General features: G+C 38.5%; 1 protein-coding gene across 1 annotated transcript in view; it reads right to left on the reverse strand.

The window, feature by feature from the left end:
* Positions 1-800: 800 nt before the first annotated feature.
* Positions 801-23817, reverse strand: part of JAKMIP3 (Janus kinase and microtubule interacting protein 3) — a 146374-nt gene continuing 123357 nt past the window's right edge. Inside the window, exons 13-22 of the mRNA XM_084633124.1 lie at positions 19339-19401; positions 16308-16406; positions 15092-15190; positions 14941-14994; positions 11394-11459; positions 10841-10909; positions 10672-10749; positions 5562-5765; positions 4896-4961; positions 801-2289 (exon numbers count right to left, since the gene is read on the reverse strand). Coding sequence (XP_084489250.1) covers positions 2104-2289; positions 4896-4961; positions 5562-5765; positions 10672-10749; positions 10841-10909; positions 11394-11459; positions 14941-14994; positions 15092-15190; positions 16308-16406; positions 19339-19401 — 984 coding nt within the window. The 3' untranslated portion in view covers positions 801-2103. The remainder of the gene's footprint in view (positions 2290-4895; positions 4962-5561; positions 5766-10671; positions 10750-10840; positions 10910-11393; positions 11460-14940; positions 14995-15091; positions 15191-16307; positions 16407-19338; positions 19402-23817) is intronic.

The raw sequence follows: 23817 nt of genomic DNA on the forward strand, positions 1-23817 counted from the left end.
GGGCACTAGCTCTAATGCAATGACTGAACTCTGAACTCACGAAAACAAATTTCATCTTGTAGAACTGGAATACCATGACGTGAGCTAGATATAAAACAATAATGAGTCAGTTCCCACTTTAGTATGCAAAAGAAGTATGTAGGCATTATTGTGATTACTCTGCTTACTACTACTTCATCACACCAATGAACTGTAGAGCTGGCCAAAAAACAGTAAAATTTTTTCAGGGCTACAGAGTCAGTCTCTGTCGCTCTCAATCTATGCTGTTGGAGCTGTTCCACTGTGTATAAATAATTAAATATTCACTGGGCCAGAGACAAAGAGAGAGAGCAAGCAAGAAAGAGAGAGAGAGACTGACTTCTAGAGCCCACTGGTTAAGGTCCCACCTGAGATGTGGGACACTCCCTTCAAGTCCCTTCTCTGAATCATGCAGCACAGACTTGAAACAAAACCAATTTCAAATAATTTTGTGGTTGAACTTAAACAACAGGCACAGTTCTCTTCTTGATAAGCATACAAATAACTAAGCACCAGCATAAGTAACTCCACTAAAGAAAAGCTGTGTGAAAGTGTTAAACAGATATGCATTATTTAGGAAAGTTTTCAGTCTTTTATATCCCAAAAGGAAACAACTATTCACTTCTGTTACATGTATATGATTGTCTGTGGGTTTGTACAAATTTGATAGTCTTTGATAATTTTAAAAGTATTTTTGATTAAGAGGAAACATGGATCTAGAGAATAAAATGATCATTTGTTATTTATTACACTGAAATATAATACATCAGTCACTGCCTAAAATGAAATGTGGATACATAACATTTACAACAAATACTGAGCAGGTCAGAATTTCCTCTATATTGTACTTAAAACAATGTTGACTTGAATAAGGACTGCAGGATCAAACCCTATTCTTGTACTTACAAAAGTGTAAGCAAATCAATGATCTGCTAAGACATTTCTTCTTACCTTTCAGTAACTTCTTTAGTTTTGCTTTCTCGGTTATGCTTCCAAAAGAATAGGTACAGTTTCTTCATCATCTCTCTGCTCCCTATTTTAGACACACAGCAGTTGTGGAAAAGGCCAGATGAGATGCTTTTTATATATTCATTGGTAAATCCAGATTTTGGCACTTTGTTTCAATTTCTCTTGTTACTTTTTGGTGAAGTACATTTGTGTGCTTTCTTTCAGAGTCTTTCCTTTGTGCATCTTTCTAAAGAAGACAATTTTTTTTCATTTTTCTGACATTTAAATCCAAGAGATACAATCAGGGATTCCCACCTTCCTTGCTTGTGCTTTCTTTTCTCAAATTAATCAAATCTTCGTTTTTTACACACATTCCCACCTTCCAGCATTCTGGACATTCAGATCAGTGACAACACATTTTCACTTCTATTCCCTTCACAGGTTCAAAGTTTCCATGGGACGCTGTTGAATGCTTCATCTTCATTGAGGAACTTAAGTGCATTATATGTTATTCTGCCATTTTTCTCTTAGTGTTACAGAGCATAGTTTACTGAAACTTCAGAACAAAATGAAACCACATTCTGAAGGTTCAGAACTTTGTAGTCACACCTCCCCACCATCATTAAGTGCTTGGGATATTCAACAAACCACTATACATACCCTGTGCTATGGAAAAGAAATACATTCTTCTGAAATTATCAGATGAATTAGTTCTACTTCCCATCAACTGAAGGAAAAACATTTTGAAATACAATGGTTCATTTCATTCACATTTATGTTTTCATCATAGACTAGTCTGGAACTCTTTTTAAAATCTTCCTTCAAGACATGTATTTAAATAACTACAACTAACACACATACATGAGTGATGTATAAAACAGGACATGATCACTTCTTTACAGAAGCAGTTTACTACCTGCTTAGCAGGGAACCACAATATATTCACTTTATCTGAATTAGTATACTGCTTTTTATGTAAAGCTGAAAGTTGTTTCAAGCAGCAGAGACAGGGCTTCCTTTAGAGAAGCCTGTAATTGTTAATATATTTTTTAAAATTTTTTTTTGGCTTTCTTAGACAGTTCTAATTCTAGCTTATAAAAATGTACAGTCATAGACATCAGAAGAGTAGACTCCACTTTAAGAAACTCTCATAAATCCTAATTCATTGTCTAACAGGGTCAAAAAGATTATATTTTCAGTCTTCAGTGACAAAATATATATTTGGGCTTCTGGAAATCGTAATGTCTTCTTTTTTATTTCACCTTGGTAACCAATGCTGTCTTGCTCAATAAGAATATAAGTATTTCTAGCTTCCTCAGTAGTCTGAAACAAGAACATTTTCAAAGACATGGGATCAAAGGAAAGTATATCCAGGGAAAAAAAATAACATGCATGAAATATCTATAAGGTTCACATTCACAATCTATGATAACTTAAACTAGACTATTCATATAATAGAGCATTTGCATTACATTTTATTGAAATATTATGTACAGTAGGAATTGTCCCATACAATGCTATCAACTAGATGATGGTATCCAACAAATATTTCCCATTATTTCCTTAAAGACATGGTCACACTCAATAGAATGGAAAATTTACATTCAAATAATGTAAGGGCCCTGAGACACAATCCTTTTAAAGGAAACAATTTCTGGCAGTTAGATCTGAAAATATGACAAGACTACAGAAGTGGCTCAGCTTAAACCAAACGCTGCATCATGCAAGCCTAGCTGAATACTGAAAATACATAATGGATTATTATTCAATAAGATTATTGAATAATGGCTAGGTACAGCAACTTTTTCATGCCAGAATATAATCTGCCATCGTGGGAATACTGATAAACTGACATTATTTTTCAATTTTGTAGCAATTTAGTGGTGTTGTTTTTACATCTTTAGTAGTTAGTGCCTTCCTTGTCCTTCCCTCTGCATGGAGAAATCTTAAATTAGAGTTTGTTCAGCCTATATACTTAGACCATTTAAGGATTCCTTATTCTTTTCCATACGTTTCAAATTCTTTAGATATTTCCATTATCAGGTGACTCCTTGGTGACCTGATGACACTACAGATGCAGCCTGTATAGTGATAGCAGAGCACTGAAGTTTGACAAGAACTGCACCAGAAACAGGAGATAATCAGCAAACAAAATACTTACCATCTGTACGTGGGCTGATGAACTATGACCAAAGAATGAAAGCTAAAGAGAAAAATAAAAACAAAAATAAAAACTGAAAAGGAAATAGGGGAGGAAGGAGAAAAGGAAAGAAGGAAAGAAAGAAAGAGAAAAAGAATTTACAGTGTGTCTAGTGAGAAATAAGCCATGGTTACAGACAAGAGGAAGGCAAAACTGTCATTTGAAAGGAGGAGAAATAAGTAGTGATGGGGGAACTTCCAAAGGTTCAGAGTCTCTGACTGCTTAGCTGAACCTCTTGAGTCTGCAAAACTGAGCAGAATCTCATGAGATTTCCTGCACATATGCATCCTGTCCAGGCTGGAAGCAAGAAGGGCAGGAATAAATGGGGGAGAAGAAGGGGGACGGGAAAGGCAGTTAACTCTTTTGAACCTTCAAAAACGGTTTTCTTTAGGTTTGGTTCTAGTTTTGGGTGAAAGTTCAGATAAATTGCTATTGTATATGAGCTGATTCACCCATTCCTAGAAATAAATGCTTTTACTGTGGTTTATTATACTTTTAGGGTAAAAATCACCAGTTAGTGCAAGACCTGAGCAAGGCCCTCTATGTCATGAAACCCCTGATATTCCCCTGTGTTGAGTGGAGTAGAAGGATGACAGGTGAAGTGGTTAGGAGGGGAGCCTCTGAATCTCCTTATATGCTGGGAAATGAACCTTATGCCAACTCCAAATGTGCCAGGATGAAGGAGTGCTGATGACAGGCTGAGAACAGTGTTTGGAACCCTCACATAGGAGATATACACAGCAACACTAAAGGCTTGAGAAGTGGCTGTAAAGGTGATGCTGTGCAATCCCCTGACCTGCTTCCAAGTTAGATAGGTTCCCCCAACCAAATCTGCATAGTTTGCCACACCAAACCCATGTACTAGACGTCTGTGTAGGGTGAAGAGAGGAAAAATCAAACTGCAACCTTGGAGCATTCTTTCCCAGAAGAGTTTATTTTTAAATGCAAGATGCCCCCTTCCATGCTCCAGCATTAGCACATTCTGCTATAAACAGAGGCAGCCTGGAAGTGATGCATGCCAGACACTGTGCTAATACATCGCCTCAGATATCTTCTTGCTTTCTAAGCTCACGAGTTTATTTGAAATTATTATTAATTTTTTATTATTTATTTACACTATAGTAGCACTTAAAATGTGCATGTGCTAGGTGCTTCCTAAACAGAGAGAAAGACAGTGTCTTCCACAAAGAGTTTATGATCTAAAACCTCTCTCACATTGGTACAAGTTCCAATAAAATGACAACTGATTTGAAACTTTGCTTGAAACTCAAACCATCCCAATATCTGACAAGGTCCAGTAAACTTGTTTGTTTCTATCCTCATATGTTTCTGCACTTTCTGTTTTCGGCCAAGACTGGAAGCCCAAGTATTGAAATACCTGGGGAAAGGCCTCTGTCATTGTGCTTTCCATCCAAACAGAATGCAGAGAACTGGTGAGAATAGGCTTTCCAGACCAAATAACCATGGCTAAGTTTGCATAATCGTCAGAAATGCATCACCATTTCAGATGTTTAACTGAAGAAAGCCTCAGTCTTTAGAGGTTTGTCCATCTTGTACACGAGATTTTGCAATAATACCATCTACACCAACAGTGCAAGAGTGACTCAACATTACAAGAACATTTATTTGCAACTTTACTTTCTTGATAAAGTTATTTTCTTAAGATATATGCATATATAGCCACATATATGTATATCTTATCATTGATGTTTCATTTATATTACCATACCTTTTCTTCCAATTCTTTTATCTGTCTTTTTTGACCTTCAATTCTTTCTTCTAGCTCCTTAATTCTCTGTAAGATGTAAACCATAAAACAATGTGTTAGTAACAAAATTTTCTGAAGTGGGGAAAGTGTCTTTTTTTTAAAAAAAGGAGACTGTAACTGATATTCTGTGGTTGCAAACTGATTTGTGTTTTCATTTGTAGATTTGTCCTGATCTAATACAATGACTGTATGAAAGAGACATTGAAAAACAAACACAGGGCTTATATTGGGGATATAGCCCCATGAATAAGCATCTGGCCCAAAAGCTGAAGGTTATGAATGAGGTTTTCAAAACTTTCTATGTGATTTGGATGCCCTATACAAATGAAAACAAATAGGAAACTGTGTGTCTAAATCCCCCAGGCGACATTGAAAATCTCAGCTCTTACTTTTAACTTCACCCAGACACATTGGGTTGCTGGCAAAGGAACTGGACAAGAACTAAAGGAAACATTTGATTCACAAAGCTGAAATATATACTGATCCTTATTCAATATACTAAAATAATAATTCTTACCTCTTATATAGAAGTAAAAGAAGCAGCACAGCCAAGAAGAAAGGGACAGAGATCACCTATTCATTATGCTTAAAAACGAAGGAGACAAACATCTTTGTATCAACGTGTACCTGCTGTGCATGTTGAATGAGCTCCATTCTTTCACGCAGAATCTGGGCATCTCTCTCTCGGAGTTCACTCATAACTTGACGTTTCCATTGCTCTACAGCATTCTTCAGCTTGCTTTTCTCCTCTTCTGAAAGAATTTCAGACATTTTGGCTCCAGCTTCCTGCTGCAGGGCATCATATAGCATGGCTTCTAATTCCAGAATTTGCTAGACAAAACCAAAATAAGGCAGTTAGCTTACGCTTTTCTCTTACAGGTGGGCCGAGGATTTTGTCAGCGTTATTGAGAACATGGCTTGTCCCAAGCAGTGACACAACTGGAAGTTATACAGGCAGACTCAGTGATGAACCACCTGAGAAGCACAGCACAAAAAGCATAGCCCATGAGGAAAGGAGCAAAGATTCCTTTAAGCCACCTTCTTGTTGCCTGGACTCTGGGCTGCAGTGACAGCCAAAAAGATCCCCAGTGTAAGGTACAGCAGCCCCAGGGACTGCTCTCACTTGCAGCAGCCTCCCCACACCTGCCTTTGTGCAGCCCAGAATCATGGTAGTACTGAACACTACAGGCATGTGCTACCCCTTACACTGGGGCACCCAGTGCTATACCCCTTACACTGTTGAGCCAGCAGAATTGTTCCTGACTCTATATCTCCTCTATGTCTCTGTACACTGCTGGAGTGGTGTACAGGAGCCAGGACTTGGGCACAATCAACCCCACAGCGTGTTCCTGAAATAAGAATTTACATTCAATTACTTAACATTGTAAGGTTTCCAGATATTAAATGTGTATATTCTAGCCTCTTCCAAAGTATAGATGTCCAATTGATGTCAATGAGAGTTTGGTACAAAGAGTGAAGGGAGAATTTAACCCTAACATATAGTAGGAAAGGCACAAGGTTACAGTCCAGTACAAGGACATTACTGTATGTATAATGAAAACTAACTTCCACTTAATGTCAGTGCTTGAAGTCAATAGGAACTGTTTAAGTACTGCAGGATTGGATCAGAATTGTAATAAACAATGGTAACATCTTCCTTTATAGGACACACAGACAGACCCAAACTTTGACTTTCCTTCACATAATTTTCATCTAATTCTTTTCATGAGTATATTTTATTTTTAAATAATTGCTTCACCTCTTTGTCAAACAAATCAAAAGTCTGCATCCTCACAACCATCTTATCAACATTGTGTAACATCATGAAAACAGCTAAGCTATGGAAACTCCATTTCAGTTTTGAGGTTCTAAGGGGTTATTAATATTGCAAACAAGGTTGGGAAATGTCCCTGTGTTAAACAGTAAACACTATTCTCCTACCTTGATGATGTATTTTTAAAATGTAATTTTTGTTGTTCAGACACAGATTTGGTTATAAACACTGTGAAGAAAATATTTCCTTCACTGATTCTAGCAGGAAATGTTTTTCTTAAAGGAGCAATATATAAAAAGAACAAGTGGCCTGACTTGTGTGATTAATAAACCCGTGAGATGCCATATTCACTTTTCATCCCCTGTTTGCTTTAGTTTTTTATATTTCATTCAATCTGAAGTCAGAAAATAGACTGGTCATTTGTATTTTTTTCTCTCCTCTGTTTCCTGTCACTTTCACTTTCTCATGCCTGCAGTAGTACAGGCACCATGTTTTGGTTGCAGGGAGTCATTTAAATCCCAGCAGAAAAACATGTTCATAGAGGTTTGGTGTGGACACGAAAACAATGAGACATAGACACCATAATATGATGAATTTCAGAGGGTACAACTTCATTTAAAAACGATTACCTAACCAGGGTCAGCACTTCAAACTACCCAGCAGGGTTGTTCCAGTGCAGGTGTCAACTGGCACCAGCTGCCCCCGTGGACTATAAATCTCTGGGTAAGTGTGTCGGTCATGCCCCTTTATGCCCTCAGGCCTGCCATAGGACCCCGCCTGGAGACCAGAGTCCTGACCTGCTCCCCTCCTCCTCACTGGAGGCAGGAGATTTAAGATGAGGGGTCCCACAAGCTGCACAAGATTTAGCGGTTTATCCTGTCACCATGCAATGCTATGCTCAGATTCAAGGCCCAGGCAGCCCACTGGGTTATGGGACCTGACATCGGACCCTTTCTAGCATATCAACTGACAAATCCGAGACAACTGTAACTTAAATCCCCAAACCAGACCTGCTGGATTTTGGGTGAAAGGTGAAAAAACTCACACAGCAGTTTGCCAATCATGCCTTTTGGGAAAAATCTCTTCCAGACGCCGAAACTGGTGATCACCCTTGACCCCAGCATCACTACAGATCCCACAATAGATTAAGGGTGGGGAGCCCACAACAGCTATCCTGCCAAGGCAGAAAGCTGACATGACCCCTCTTGACCTCCACAACCACTGTTCAGGAGCCACGTTCCAAACTAAAAGATATATTCAAAAACCAAGAATTTGTGTGAGGTTAGTCCAAGTGTAGCCTCATTAGTATTTCAGTGGGGGATTTGTAAAGACAAAAAGAGAGTTAGATGCTCAACTCCTGTTGACTTTCACTGGGAGTTGGCCACTACACTCCAATTTGTGCCTTTGAAACTCTCCTCATAACACTACCACCACAGACAAGATCAGGAAGGGACCAGAAACATGAGGGGAAAAGTGTCTCATTTCGGAATTGTATTATAAACCTTTTCTCCCTAATGATTAGTCTTCTCAGCTTATCCTTTTCCCAAATAGCTGGCATGGGATATATTGTGTAGCTAGGTTTGGAGAATCTAACTATGGGCATAAGAGCTAGAACTAGGGGTGCTGCCGGACCCACGGCTTGAAGTGGTTTCCATCATATACAGGGTTTACAGTTTGGTTCAATGGCTCTCAGTACCTCCTCTATAAAAATTGTTCCAGCACCCCTGGCTATGGGAAAGATCTATTAGGGTATCTAGTCCATATCTCTGCCAATGCAAAATTATTCCCTATTATACATTTACTAGTGCTTTGTCCCATCTACTTTTAAATCTCCCATATGCAGGTGTGGGGATGGTGTTCCATCACTTTGTTTGGGAGAGTATCATATAGTCCAATAGATCTCACTGTCAGGTAATTTTTTCTGATGCTCAGGGTACATTTTTGCTTTTCTCAGATTCATTCCATTGCTCCATATTATATACTCCATTTTGCTATTCTAAATAATGCCTCTCTCTCCTTAGTATATATACTCTCCAAATTCCTGTACATCTATGTCCTCACTCAGTTATTGCTTAGGATAGATAGATTAATAGATAAATAAATAAATAGATAGATAAATAGACTGATTTATACTGAAAGCTTGCATGTTTATAGATAGATAAGATCTATCTATCTGTCCAGCCCACCAATTATTTTTATTGCTCTTCTCTACATTTCCACTAATTTGTCAATATTTTTATGAATAGCAATGGGACGTAAAGTGCTGAACAGACAGTATTAGGAAGCTGGAAGTACTGAATAGCTACACAATGCCTTGCTGTAGCCAGCCTACCAACCGCTAGACTTTTTGGTGGGATTATACACAGATAATGGGGAGGGAATGGTGCACTCACCAAGAATAAAAGTATTCTATGACTCCCTGGTAAAGCTTCATTCTCTGTTAAGTTAAATGGGTAAATGGTTGATTTGGGAAGATTTCCATATTTAAACTAGTCTCTGAAGATAAAACAGATGAAGCAACATTGTTCTGTCTATGATAATTCTGCACTGCATTCTGTGTACATTAGGTTCAGTCTGCAGGGACTTTTCATTTCATGCATCATTACATAATCCCAGATACATAGAATTCTGCATATGGCACAAGAGTGAGCAAAGATGAGCTCTGACCAGCTGGATAGTGGACACCAGATAAGTTAGTTGCTGAACTATATTTATTTTCTCCAGAGATGACTACAGAGACTTCTCAGTCTTGCAATATTATAGTGCCTTCCATGACCTCTGTAGATCTTCCATCACTGAGATATTCCTTCCCTGTAGTTAAGACAGATTGCATTGGGTGAATGCAATAGCTGACTCACAATATGCTCAGCTGTGCTCAGAAATAGCACCAACACACTAACTTTCTTCCTATTGCCGGTGGTGTCACTATGATAACATAATAATTTCTTTAGTTCGTTTTATGCTGTGGGACTCTGAAGAGAAAGGAGTTATTGACAATGCCAATCAATCTTCCCCCTCTTTACTACTATGACCACTTTCAGAGGACTTCAGAAATAGGGAGCTGTTTTAGAACTGCTTATTATATGCAGTTCTTGACCAGGGATCATCTCCATGTTGTGCATGGAAGTTAGTCCCAGGAAAAGCTGAGCACTTGGCAAGATCAAGCTCTTAAAAAAAACCAGAGGACTAAAAAGTGTATTGAATAAAAGCTCCCGCAAATGTTCTCACACCATTGCATGTATTAGACATTCAAAAGGAGGACTGAAATATTCTTCTCAGCCATTAGAAGACATGACCATGTTCAAGATACAAATAATTCCCAAAGCACAGGAAAAAGCTACAGCTGTGCAAAATATTGGTATAAATGTTTACTTCATAAATATGTTTAGCTAGTTTTTCGGGTGATGAGAATCTACAGGTACAGCTGTAAATAAGACCACAATTGTAGGAAACTGTTTACTGAGTAAGTAAAGTGGTCAAATTTAGGGGTCAGGATTAGTGAATATATGCTAGGTAAACCTGACATAAACTCAACATTTGTCCTAATGTAGTTGCAGGGTATACCTATTTTAGCTAGGTGATTTGTAGCCTAGGTTCCTGGGACAAACCCTGAGATAGAAGATTTATTTTTGGAGGGAAAAGAGAATACTCACAAAATATTGTTCCATCAGTTGCAAACTAGAATCTCAGCTATGTTAAACTGTTTCTACAATACAAATTAATAAATAATAACAACATATGATAACTCAGGCCCTGATCTGCAAAGAGCACCATGCAAGCACAAGGTTTGCCCACATATAGCTCGTTGCTGGATCAAGGTCTAAATAATTTGCTTACAATTAAATTTACCTACTCTTCCAGCCACTGGAACTCAATAGGAGTTCTGTATGCAGAAGGACTGTAGGATTATATAAGGTAATTTATTAAAGGTAGCATAGGTCTACCAAGACTGACTTTCCTTACCTTGTGTGCTTGATCCAAAGACTGTTTCCTGTAGTCAAGTTCATCATCCAAGTAGCCCTTTTGTTTACTAAATAGCTCCTAAGGATGTAAAGAAGACTAGGTTATCTCAATTACTTTAGCAACAACTTGAATGACTGTTCTTTTATTGTCAAAACACTCCCTATAGTACCTTTTCATTCTCAAGATCTAACATCTTTTGCTGTAGTGCAGATTCTGTCACTTCTATCTGCTGTAGCCACTGTATACAAAAGATAACAAGAGATTAAGTCCTAAATCTTGATAGATCAGTTTCCAGAGTCAAAATGGCAGCACACGGCTTCTGCAAAGAGCATGTTCTTCTACTAAACTTTTATTACAGCTCTAGCATACCATATGAGATACATTTAATTTAAAGCCACTAAGGGGCGCAGGTATCAAGCACATTAGATAATTACTATATAAATTGATGATTTGGAGATGGACACTTTTCCAAAGCCTTGCAATATATCTTTTATAACTCAAATGACATTAATATAAATTATGGTACTATCTGAACATTATCTTTATATATTTTTCCCTCATAAATTACTACGTTTTACAAAAGCATAATTGTGCTTAAAAAATTGTATCATTTTGTGAAGAAACAATTATTTACATTACCAATGTGCTCAAGTCAACTCATTCGGAGATGGGCAAAACTTTGTATAACATGATTTCACTTACTAGGGATGTATATGTTTTACCTTTTCAGCCAGTGTCAGAACTGTCCTTGCTTGTATGACAACTACTTGCTCCTCATTGGTCAGATTCTGCAACAAAAGGAGAATATAATTACAATAAACCTCACTGCCTTGGTATTGGTTTTGGGCAGCACTTACATTAAATATATAAAAACTTAAATACTCTCCTTGAATATTACATGAAATAAAAATTCATATTTTAATATACAATATGGTTGCAATTTTTAAAGTTAATCCTGAGTTGTTACAGTAAAAAACTGTATTTCCTAGAAGTTCTCATACACAATAATGTAATTCTAATTCTCACCTAATTCTCCTTAAAAGCTTCACACTTACCAACAAACTGTTGGCACATCAAAAACCAGCTGATTTTTATTAATTGGCACTGTTTCCTTTCTTTTCCCAACTGGGGATAACCGCAAAATTACACAAGACAACACATAGTAAAGAAAAGAAACAAAAGTGAAAGTCCCAAAAGTGTTGGTTGCTGAAAATGTCTAATTAAAAAATTTTTTTTTACTTCAGATTTTGATTAAAAGTGAACACACTGTCAATATGCATGTTTATTGCTGGCAATCTTTAAATTATTACAACTACACTTATGAACTGTGAATGAAAACTAAAATATTCATGGATTTGAAATGGTTAGAATTTTGCATCTTATCCAGCTGGCAAGTTATTTTTATGCTTTTGCCTCTGTTGCAAAAGCCTTAACAGACCACATTCTTTGTCACTGTTAGCCGGGAGGCATTATGGAGTTAGCATTATAGAAAGGCTACATTGCACCCAGTCCTGAAAGCTGCATCTCAGTTCTTTGCTAAGCATTCTGGTGATGTCACATTGATGTATTAGGCCATGCATTGCACAAGACTGATGTCTCCAACCTAATCTTGGGCCTGGACTCATTTGCACATTGAATATCAACATGTTCATAATATAAGTGAAATGTGTGGAGGAAAGAACAAAAAACAGGAAAGGCTCCAGTCCTGCAAACTCCAACGCCCATCAGCAGTTCACTGAGTTAAATGGGACTGCTCACATCTGGCAGTCCCTTCTAAGCATTAAAAGAAAACCAGTAAAACCAATGAAAAAAAAGAAAATCAACAAGAAATAGAAACAAAATAAAAACAGGCTAGGAATCAGTAGGTACTGTTAAGAACCAATAATAAAGGTAAGCAAATAAGTCAGGGTTTAACAATAAAGAAAAGTAGGAAAGAATAAGAGTAAAAAAACAGTAAAAAAATCTCACTTGTTGTATTTTCCCTTCTGTCTCCTCCCTTGTCTGTGTATGTCTACCCTACCTTGGAAACATTTATGTCTGTGAGTAACTTTATGTGAGTAGTTCAACTGAAGACAATGGAAGTATTCATGTTAGTAAAGTTACTCGCATGCATGGTTGTAGGATCAGCACTTAGATAGTTAACTCAAACTTTTGTAGGTCGGTCAGGTGTTTATACACTCTTGGATACTCTATTATTAATAATATTCATTCTTATTCCTCTTCTGACGCTTCTCAGCTGTCTGTTTGGTTCTGAGGTCCTGGATCTGGGCAGCATAAACCTCGCGAGTATGTACTTGGGGCGGCTAGCCTGTGCCACTGCTGCCCATGCTACTGTGGCTGCCCTACTATTTTTAGCATGCTAGGTCAGATAAGGGCTAGTGTGAGTATGTGTATGTGAACTGGGAATCACATCAGTAGCTCACCATGTATACGTAGCCTGAGAATGATCCAACAGCCCATGGAGAAACTATGACCCACATGGCCTAACTAGAACCCCACAGGAAAAGAGAGGCTATTTTAAACTGCCTCTACACGTGCCTGGCTGGAGCTTTGTGGCTGGCTGGCAAGATCACAGAGCTGGGAAAATTGTGGTTAATCTCACAGGCAGACTGAACAAGTGTGGTGTGATCAGTCCCAGATTTGATGTTCAGCTGAAGGACCTGGAAAAGTGGCAGAACAACCTTTTGCCTTCACGTCAGTTTGGGTACTTAGTGCCGACAACTTCCGCTGGGGTCATGGACCATGAGGAAGCAAGGCGAAAACACACAGGAGGCAAAATCCTGGGATTCTTTTTCTAAAACTTATAAAACAAGCATACTAATAAATTGTTCAAATGGAAAACAAAACAAAACAGAAAACCATTCAACTCTCACTTTCTACTGCAAAAGCTAAATAGATGATTCTTTAACAGACCTATCTCAGCTTCAGCCAAAGAAAGAACTGCAGTGCTGTTGGCTACCAGCACTAAAGATGTGGCTACGCTGCAAATGAAGGTGTGATTGTAATAGAGGTAGGCAGACATGTGTTAGCTTTAATCTAGTTAGCACAGATAATAATAGCAGTGTAGATGTAGTGGCCTGGGCTTCAGTTCCCACTAGCAAATCGAAAAGCAAGCCCTTCAGGGACCCTGAGTATGTATTCTGGTTGCTAGCCTGAGCTGAAGTCCGTGCCACCACATCTACACGAGTACCATTACTTGTGCTAGCTAGATTAACGCTAGCACTGGTATGCCTATCCACGCTACAAGCATACCTTTCACATGCAGCGTAGGTAAGTGTGAAATTCACTCCTGGTGCAGAGGACCAGCACAAGACCCTCTACATCATTGAAACATCACATAGAGGCTGTACTAGATGTTGATCAGTTGAAACCCCTGTATTTGCACCATGGACCTGGTCTCTGCGGGGCTGGTGTGGAATGTTAGTAGAGGAGAGAACTGGGGACGGGCCAGGTGAGAAACTACGCATCCATGTTTATGCAGATCCACTGACCCCAGTTTCCAGCACAACCAAACAGAGAGGGTGTGGCTGCTACTTCAGCCCAACTGGAATAACAGGAGGAGAAATGGGGTGGGGGGACAGTGAAAACAGCCCTATAGCTTGGCCCTCAGGTTAAGGGAGGGAATTTCAAATCCCCTTTCTCCTTACTCTGAACCCATATAAAGGCTGTACCTCAGGCTTTATGTAAAAATCCAAAAACACATCAAAAAAGGAGTCTGACAACAATATTTTTTTTAAAAAAGTATTTTAAAGTGGTGGGAAAAGGTTTCCCCCTCCCCACTATTAAGTACCATCTCCTCTCTTCTTTCTACTATTTAAACTATTTCTATTTAATGTATTTATTTATTTATTTCAGTTGAGAAGTGCCTGTATCTAAGGCTCAAGGTGCCTCACAAAGTTAAAATGCAGTTATTAAAATGCAATACCAAATAAATACAAGTAAGCAAATAAGCAAAGAACACATGAACAATGGAAAGATATAGTATCTTCTATGAAAAAACATGTTTTTAAAAATAATTTTACCAACCTTTTGAAATTGAAAATCAAAGAGCCATGTTATAACATTAAGATGCTTTGTGCCACATCTGAAAGGCCCATTAACACATTATGTTAAGTTGCAGTGAGCATTCTGCCTGTAGCCCAGAGCCTCAACAACAAACCAAAAAAAAAAAAAGCCCATGCTTTGGATTGTCTTCATGCTACATTAATAAAAGCACAAATAATTAACAGAAACATGCACAATTTATTTATTAAAGGAACATACACTTACGGCGTTATCCCCTAAAATGTCCAACTTTTTCATTAGCTCCGCTACTAGTATATCCTAACAACAAGAGAAAAGTGTACAGAAAAGAAGGAGTCAGAATATAGCATCACCTGGTATTTAGAGGATGCAATCCTAAGAAATGGGGATTGCTTACCGTTACACCTTCTGCCTCACAGTAAACTTGGAGAGGACTTTTTCCCTCAGTAAAAGGAATGTGATGGAAGTTGATAGCAGGTGATCTTCTTTCTCTCTCCTAAAATAAAAATAATTATGTTTAAGGAGATTTAATTTTTAAATTAACCATCATATTGTACTGTAAGTTTCAGCTTCATTAAGAATATGTTATAAATATGGGCATTCCATAAAACATACTCTGAAAAAGTAATACATCATAAATATGTAAATTACAGAGTAGCACTATCCATAAGAATCTTTATTTATTGTACAAAAAAGTGGGAAATCTTTCATTCTGCCTTTTATGTCTATTTATTCTAAGATGCAGAAGAAAAAGTGCTGTTTATCTGTGAAGTTATAATGCCTGTGGGAGATTTTACTAGACTGACAGGCAGTGAAGATCTCTCTTTATCCACAGAGAGAATAAAGCAAGCTTACACAGTAATAATACAAGCTTTCTTCATACCGCTTCATCAATTTTCACCAACCATGACTGTCTAGTCATTATTTTGGCTATGTAAGTGGGCTACATTTGGGTAGCCTGGATGTGTTTAAACCCAAAGTAATGTACAGTAAGTGACATCTATTTGGGATATTACTGTCTGTGCTGTCTGACAAATGTTGCAAACCAGCAGTGTTTGATCAAAGGTTGAAGGTCTATGCTCTCCAGAGATGCTGCAAAAAGTCTGTGTGACAAAACAAAAAAAAACAAAAGCTCACCAGAATGAGTACAATGTGAAGGGCCATGCAATGTCCTTGATCTGCATGTGGAACAATAACAATATATTGCTGAATGGTTTTTAGCAATCACAACTAAAAACTCCTTAATAATTATTGTCTGTGTGTTACATTTTGATTTAGCTTCACTTGCTAAATTTTAAAACAGGTATAGTGGAAGAACAGCAGAGTAAATCAGTCATCTATGACAAACTGGGCTCTAGCTAGAGTTCAAAGGTTAGGATCTTTGAAAAACTTATGCGGGAAGACAGGTAGAAATCAATTTTGATACGCTGTTCTGTTGGGTATTTTTAATCCTCTTTTAGTATCACTGTGTACCAGTCACTGATGTCACTTTTTTATGAAGAGCTCATCTTCAATATAAAAGCAGAGGGGTTCCTCAAGTTTGGCTGCCTTCTAGCCTTAGACAACATAATGCAGAAAGAGCAACAATGGTTGTATAGATAACTGTTGCTTACTTCAAGCTCTAATATTCTGAACTCCAGAAGTTCATTTTGATCTTTAGCATCCTGGACATCATGTTTTAACCGAGCTTCTTCTGTTTCCATTTGTTTTATCTGAAAAATAAAATTAAATATATATTTTTTTAAAAGTTTGATGGTTCATCACTTCTGGATAAATCCTAAACCTGTTAAGAATTCAGTTTCTCTGGGCAATGCTTGTGGCTTAAAAGCAAACATTTTGGATTCAGTGACACTTCAAGGTTACTCTACAAATCTTCTGCGCCCAAGGTGTGATTCTGTATTTCACAGCTCTGATATCATTCTGCTTAGATCTTAGACACAGTGGAATAGGATTGATCAGTAAGGGCTTAATTCTCCAACCCTTACACTGTTTTTAATTAGATGACTTGCTGAGTAAAGAACTACTCAAAGTGGGTACGGATGCAGATTCAAGACCTATATGTGTATTACAAGTCCACAGTAGGAATATTCTCTGCACAGCCTGATACACTGCATGAAATGAGGGGATTGCTGAGTAAATAGACCAGGGGTGTGGAAAATTCAGAAGCCACTCCCTAGAGTGACCATCTACTTAGCTCCCCTCATCAAGGAGTTCTAAAGCTGGTGACGAGCTCCAGCGAATGTCCTTATCCGTCCTTCTGAACTGCGGCATGATGAAGATATTATTATGGGAATTGTTCTAATTAGAGTGGCACAGAATACTTTTAAAACATTTTGTAGTGGTACTTAAATAATACTAACAAACCACACGCATTCCTTAAGCTTCTACATATACAGAGTTTAAGGCCATAAGGGACCACTAGATCATCTGGTCTGACCTCTTGTATATCACAGGCTACCAACACCCACACACTAAATCCAACAACTGAAATGAGGCCAAAGTATTACAACCCACAGAAAACTAGACTATTATTTGTCACAAGCAGAGATAATCCAGATAATCCTGGCAACAACCCACACTCACATGCTGCAGAGGAAGGCAAAAACTCCCCAAGATCATTGCCAATCTGACCGGGGAAAAAATCCTTCTTGACCCCACATATGGTGATCAATTAGGTTAGAACCAGCCAGCCAAGCACCTGAGAGAGAGAATGATTGATGCCACCTCAGAGCCCTGGCCTACCCTGCCCAATGTCTTATCTTCAGCTGTGGCCACCCCTGATACTCAGAGGAAAGAGGTAAAAAAAACCTTCCCAGAATACACTGGCGGAGGCGTGGAGGGGGGGGGGGAATCCCTTCCTGACCCCTACCAGTGGCTGTCTGAAATCCTGAAGCATGAGCTTTAGGAACATAGGACATAAAGCAGAAGTGAGTTGCAGGGCTTTGGAGCCCTGTCTTTTGCCATCACAAACAATCCCATCATACAATTGCATTCATACATTTGTGTGGATCTCTCTGAAAACTAATTTAGTTGTTTGTCCCCCTCCTTGCACCCAACTCCTATTGGGAGGGTGTTCCAGCACTTCACCCTTCTGCTGGTTAGAAACCTTTTTCTAATTTCCAGCCTGAATTTGTTTGTGGCCAGTTTGTATCCATTTGTTCTTGTGCCCACATTTTCTTTTAGTTTAAATAACTCTTTAGCCTTCCTGGTATTTACTCCCCTAATGTATTTATAGAGAGCAATCATATCTTGTCTAAGATTTCTTTTTGCTAGGCTAAAAAAGCCAAGCTCTTCCAGTATTCTCTCATAAGACAGGTCCTCCATTCCCCTGTTGCTATTTAATTTACTCTTTCTTGAACATGGGGGACCAGAATTGACCCCAGTATTCCAAATGCAGTCTTATCAGTGCCTGGTACAATGGCATTAATACTTCTCTATCTGTACTAGAATTGCCTCAACTAGTACATTTTAGGATTGTGTTTGCTTTTTTCATAGCCACATCACAATGGTGGCACAGTCATCCTGTGATTGACACACACATCCAGGTTTTTCTCCTCCTCTGTCGCTTCCAGCTGATGAGTCCCCAGCTTGCAACAGAAATTCTTATTATTAGGCCCTTAGTGAATGACCTTTCACTTTGTACTAAAGAATTTAATCATCCAGATCTTCCTGTACAATATTCCGAACCTCCTCTGTATTGACAATGCCTCCCAACTTTGAATCACCACCAAATTTCATTAGCTCATCCTACCTTTTGTGCAGAAATATTGAATAAGGATGGTCACAAGACCAATCTTCAAGGAACTCCACTAGTAACCTCTTTCCAGTCTGATAATTCACCTTTTAGCACAACCCAGTGCCTTCTCTCCTTTAGCCAATTCTTTATCCACCTTAAACTTGTGTATTGATTCCCATCTTCCCTAACTGAATGAACAATTTCTCATACGGCACCATGTCAAATGCTTTAATGAAGTTCAAGTATGTTTGATCTATTGCACTTCCCTTATCTAAAAAAAAATCAGTGTTTTCTCAAAGAAGGAAATCAGGTTAGCCTGGCATTATCTATCTTTGGGAAACCCATGTTGCATTGCATCCCTTTTACCACTTACCTCTATGATTTAATTATTCTTTCCTTCAAAATTTGTTCTAAAAGCTTGCACACCGCTGAGGTCAGACTAACAGGTCTGTAATTGCCCAGATCACTTTTTTCCCTTTCTTAACTATAGGTATTAAGTGAGCTATTCTCCAATCATATGGGAGACAGACTTAAAGATTGTTGCTAGCAGACTAGCAATCTCTTGAGTCAGTTCTTTCAGTATTCTGGGATGGAAATTATCTGTTCCCCTTGACCGGAGCACATTAAGCTCTTTTCTTCTTCGTCAGATGTGATCATTTTGATGGTTTTGATTTCTAGACACTCATTTCCATCAGCGGTACTGCCTTAATGCACATGTACCATATGAGCATCTTTACTGAAAACCGAGGCAAAACATTCATTTAGTTTTTGGACCACATCTAGATTATCTTTAATCTCCTTCCCAGCCACAGTACATGGCAGCCCAACCTCATCCTTCCTTAATCTCTTTTTATTTATATAACTAAAAACATATTAAATGTAGGAATAGAAATGCTGAGAATAAATACCTTTTCTACAAGTTCTTGATTTCTTCTATATAAAGCTTGCTTCTCCTCAATCCACTTCATGTCCTTAAAATATAAATGATTAATATTATAGGAGAAACTAACAGTGCTGCTATAATATATGATCATGTAATTACAGACTGTATCATAATGCATACACAGAAGCGGGCTGAATTGAAATTTAACAGGCAACCTTAATTCTGACATTTCCTTACTTTTCTGAGTGCTTGACTTTGCATTTTAAAGTTCTTTTAACATAGTATTTTGTGGTTTTTTAAAATGTAATTGGAATATAAATACTCCAATTTTAAAAAACCATGAAAAATCCTGTCAATCAATGAAATGAATGATGATTGTAATAAAAGTGAGAAGTTAGACACCTCCATTGCAATAATTTAATAAACAGATCATAGCAGTTATTTTGATTTCCATGTTTCCCAAGATTAAGAAAGATAAATCATATTTTTAGATAGATGAATTATTTTATTAGATTGAAATGGGGAAAAAACAATTAGAACATTAGTTGCTCACTGAGACAGTGATGCTTTGGGCTGAGCTGGCAAGCAAGTGATTACTTATAGTTAAAGTTTGTAAATCCCTTTGAAAAGTGCTATGTGAGTGATTAATAATAATAAATATCTTCACAATTATTCTCTCAAGGTACCATATGTAGAGAATGTTTTGAACAATTAATTTTTCACTCTGCTGAAAATAGAAATCAAAATGTCTTTTTCCTAGAAAATTCAATTTTTTGTAATGATTCATTCCATCTTTTGAAGAAGTTTGAAACGGAATTATAATGATGGAGGACATTCCATCACTTATAAGACCTAAGGGAACCCTCCTCCAGCCCTAGCTGAAGGGATGGGGGATATTGAATAGAGGGCCATTATGGAAATTCTACTTCTAGGCTGGTGTAGCCAGTTCTCTTCTCCCTTCCCTGTCAGAAGGCATGGCAGTGGTTTGCTGAGTCCTCCAATTTTGGAAGATCCTGTTGAAACATTTACAGGGAGAAATGCAGGCAGATAGGATTCCAAAAGCTGAATAGCACAGGAAGAAAATGGGGAGTGGGTAATTTATCATTTTTCCTTAGGCACCTTTTAAAGGGCCAGAACATGGAGAACCTGTTCTCACTGGGTAGTCCACATGGAGGAGAATCACACACTAAAGATGTGCCCGGATATTGATGAGGGAGCTTTAGGGGGTGGAATTCTAGTTTATTGAAAGTTTCTCCAGGTTATTTCATATGGGGAGGGGTTTAAAACCCGTGAAAACTCCAGGGATGTAAGAATGCAATAAAGCCTGTAAAAGCCGAACCTGAGCTGCTAAAAGAATTTATGAATAATTTTTATATTGATTTTTAATGTGACTTTTAGGACTCCCACTTATTTAGCCATTTGTTGATAGAAGAAAATTCAGCTAAGAACAAATAGATGTATTTCACCTTTCTCGTCATGTTTACCCCCACAGTTTGCAGATGTCATCCATTTCAACTGGGACCAAAAGTAGGATTTTACACAGAACTGTAATAATATTTAGTGCTCAAAGTGTGTTGCACTTTTCATTTTCAAAGTGCCACACAAACACTGGACCAGGTCACAGCTGGTGCAGAGACGGAGGCAGCCAGCACACCCCCACCTACATCCTTTAGAGTTTCCACCAGGAGAGACAACTAGATGACCATGTCAAGGCCCCAATGGAAATTTAAGTGAAGACATCACCCATCTGACTTACCCTTCCTCCTCTTCAGCCATCACTGACCTTTGGGCACCCTGGTAGAATTGAGGTGGTGGAGCCTTTCCCCATGCTACTGTAACACTAGATTAATCTAGCCCATTCGCTAATGAACCCTTGCAATGCCTGTGAATTATATAAATATTAGCAGCCTCATTTTACCAATGCGTAAACAGGTATGGGTTTGAGCCTAACAATTGCTGGGCAGCTTCAAGTAAAAGTAGAACAGTCTCAGCTCACATTGAAATCAAATGATTTGCCATATTCTGACTCAGATGCTCCTGGCTTCTACTTCCATTAACAGTCCACTAGATTTTGTTCCCCTTTTTGAGGTTTTGAAAAGAAAGTTGTGAAAAATAATTTTGTGTATCATCTTCTGGATTGGAAACGTAAATAACTAATGTGCTAGAAAGGCAGCATTTTTGGTATTTTCAATGGAGCTAGCCATCCATCCAAAGGAAGTATGGGCGTTTATTATCTGCAAGAATTCTAGATATGAAGATATTCATATTCTATAAATGCAGGTATATTTTTCACTGCCTATGGATAAAAGTGAGTAGAATGTATTTTGAATCCAGCACATCTCCAATTTTAGCTGCCTTTGGGTTCTCTTTTTCACAGCTCAACAGGCAATGGCAACATTAAGCATGCAGGTTCTGTACCAGCCTTGGGATTCAAGCTAGTGGGGATAAGAACGGCATGCAGAAGCAGGGACATATTCCAAGGCCAGAAAAGGCCATTATGATTATCTAGTCTGACCTCCTGTATAACACAGGCCATAGAACTTTCTCAGAATAATTCCTAGAGCATAGCTTTTAGAAAAACATCCAGTGTTTTCTAAAACACTATTTCACATTTGGGGACAATGTATACCTTCAAATCAGCGACACTGCTATGGGTACCCGCATGGCCTCACAGTATGCCAACATTTTTATGGCTGACTTAGAACAATGCTTTCTCAGCTCTCGTCCCCTAATGCCCCTACTCTACTTGCGCTACATTGAAGACATCTTCATCATCTGGACCCATGGAAAAGAAGCCCTTGAGCAATTCCACCATGATTTCAACAATTTCCATCCCACCATCAACCTTAGCCTGGACCAGTCCACACAAGAGATCCACTTCCTGGACACTACAGTGCTAATAAGCGATGGTCACATAAACACCACCCTATACTGGAAACCAGCTGACCTCTATGCCTACCACTATGCCTACCTACATGCCTTCAGCTTTCATCCAGACCGCACCACACAATCCATTATCTACAGCCAAGCTCGACGATACAACCGCATTTGCTCCAACCCCCAGACAGCGACAAACACCTACAAGATTTCTATCAAGCATTCTTACAACTACAAGACCCACCTTCTGAAATGAAGAAACAGATTGACAGAGCCAGAAGAGTACCCAGAAGTTACCTACTATAGGACAGGCCCAACAAAGAAAATAACAGAACGCCACTTGCCATCACCTTCAGCCCCCGACTAAAACCTCTCCAACGCATCATCAAGGATCTACAACCTATCCTGAAAGATGACCCATCACTCTTACAGATCTTGGGAGACAGGCCAGTCCTTGCTTACAGACAGCCCCCCAACCTGAAGCAAATACTCACCAGCAACCACACACCACACAACAGAACCACTAACTCAGGAACCTATCCTTGAAACAAAGCCCGTTGCCAACCGTGTCCACATATCTATTCAGGGGACACCATCATAGGGCCTAATCACATCAGCCACACTGTCAGAGGCTTGTTCACCTGCACATCTGCCAATGTGATATATGCCATCATGTGCCAGCAATGCCCCTCTGCCATGTACATTGGCCAAACTGGACAGTCTCTACATAAAAGAATAAATGGACACAAATCAGATGTCAAGAATTATAACATTCAAAAACCAGTTGGAGAACACTTCAATCTCTCTGGTCACTCGATTACAGACCTAACAGTGGCAATTCTTCAACAAAAAAACTTCAAAAACAGACTCCAATGAGAGACTGCTGAATTGGAATTAATTTGCAAACTGGATACAATTAACTTAGGCTTGAATAAAGACTGGGAGTGGATGGGTCATTACACAAAGCAAAACTATTTCTCCATGTTTATTTCCCCCTCCCCCCTGCCCACTGTTCCTCAGACATTCTTGTCAACTGCTGGAAATGGCCCACCTTGATTATCACTATAAAAGGTTTCCCCGCCCCGCTCTTCTGCTGGTAATAGCTCACCTTACCTGATCACTCTCCTTACAGTGTATATGGTAACACCCATTGTTTCATGTTCTCTGTGTATATAAATCTCCCCACTGTATTTTCCATGGTATGCATCCGATGAAGTGAGCTATAGCTCACGAAAGCTTATGCTCAAATAAATTTGTTAGTCTCTAAGGTGCCACAAGTACTCCTTTTCTTTTTGAGGATACAGACTAACCTTTTCTTTTTGAGGATACAGACTAACACGGCTGCTACTCTGAAACCTGTCATATAGGTAAGTAAATCTGTGTAGTTCCATTGACTTCAATAGAGATATACAGATTTACATCAACTGAGAGTCTAGCCCCCAGGTAACAGAGTGTATTCCATGCCTGGATAAGCATAACTCTTTGATTCAGGTTTTTAGTGTATAATTTTCACATTCACATATTTAAAGTTCTCTTTGTGCAAATGAATGAATATTCACACGTTTTTCTTTCAGTATTCACTCAACCCTAGATAGAATGGATTTAATGTTCAGTTCTAATGAATTAT

This window comes from Lepidochelys olivacea (assembly GCF_965140295.1).
Source record: "Lepidochelys olivacea isolate rLepOli2 genome assembly, chromosome: 7".
Taxonomy (NCBI): Eukaryota; Metazoa; Chordata; order Testudines; family Cheloniidae; genus Lepidochelys; species Lepidochelys olivacea.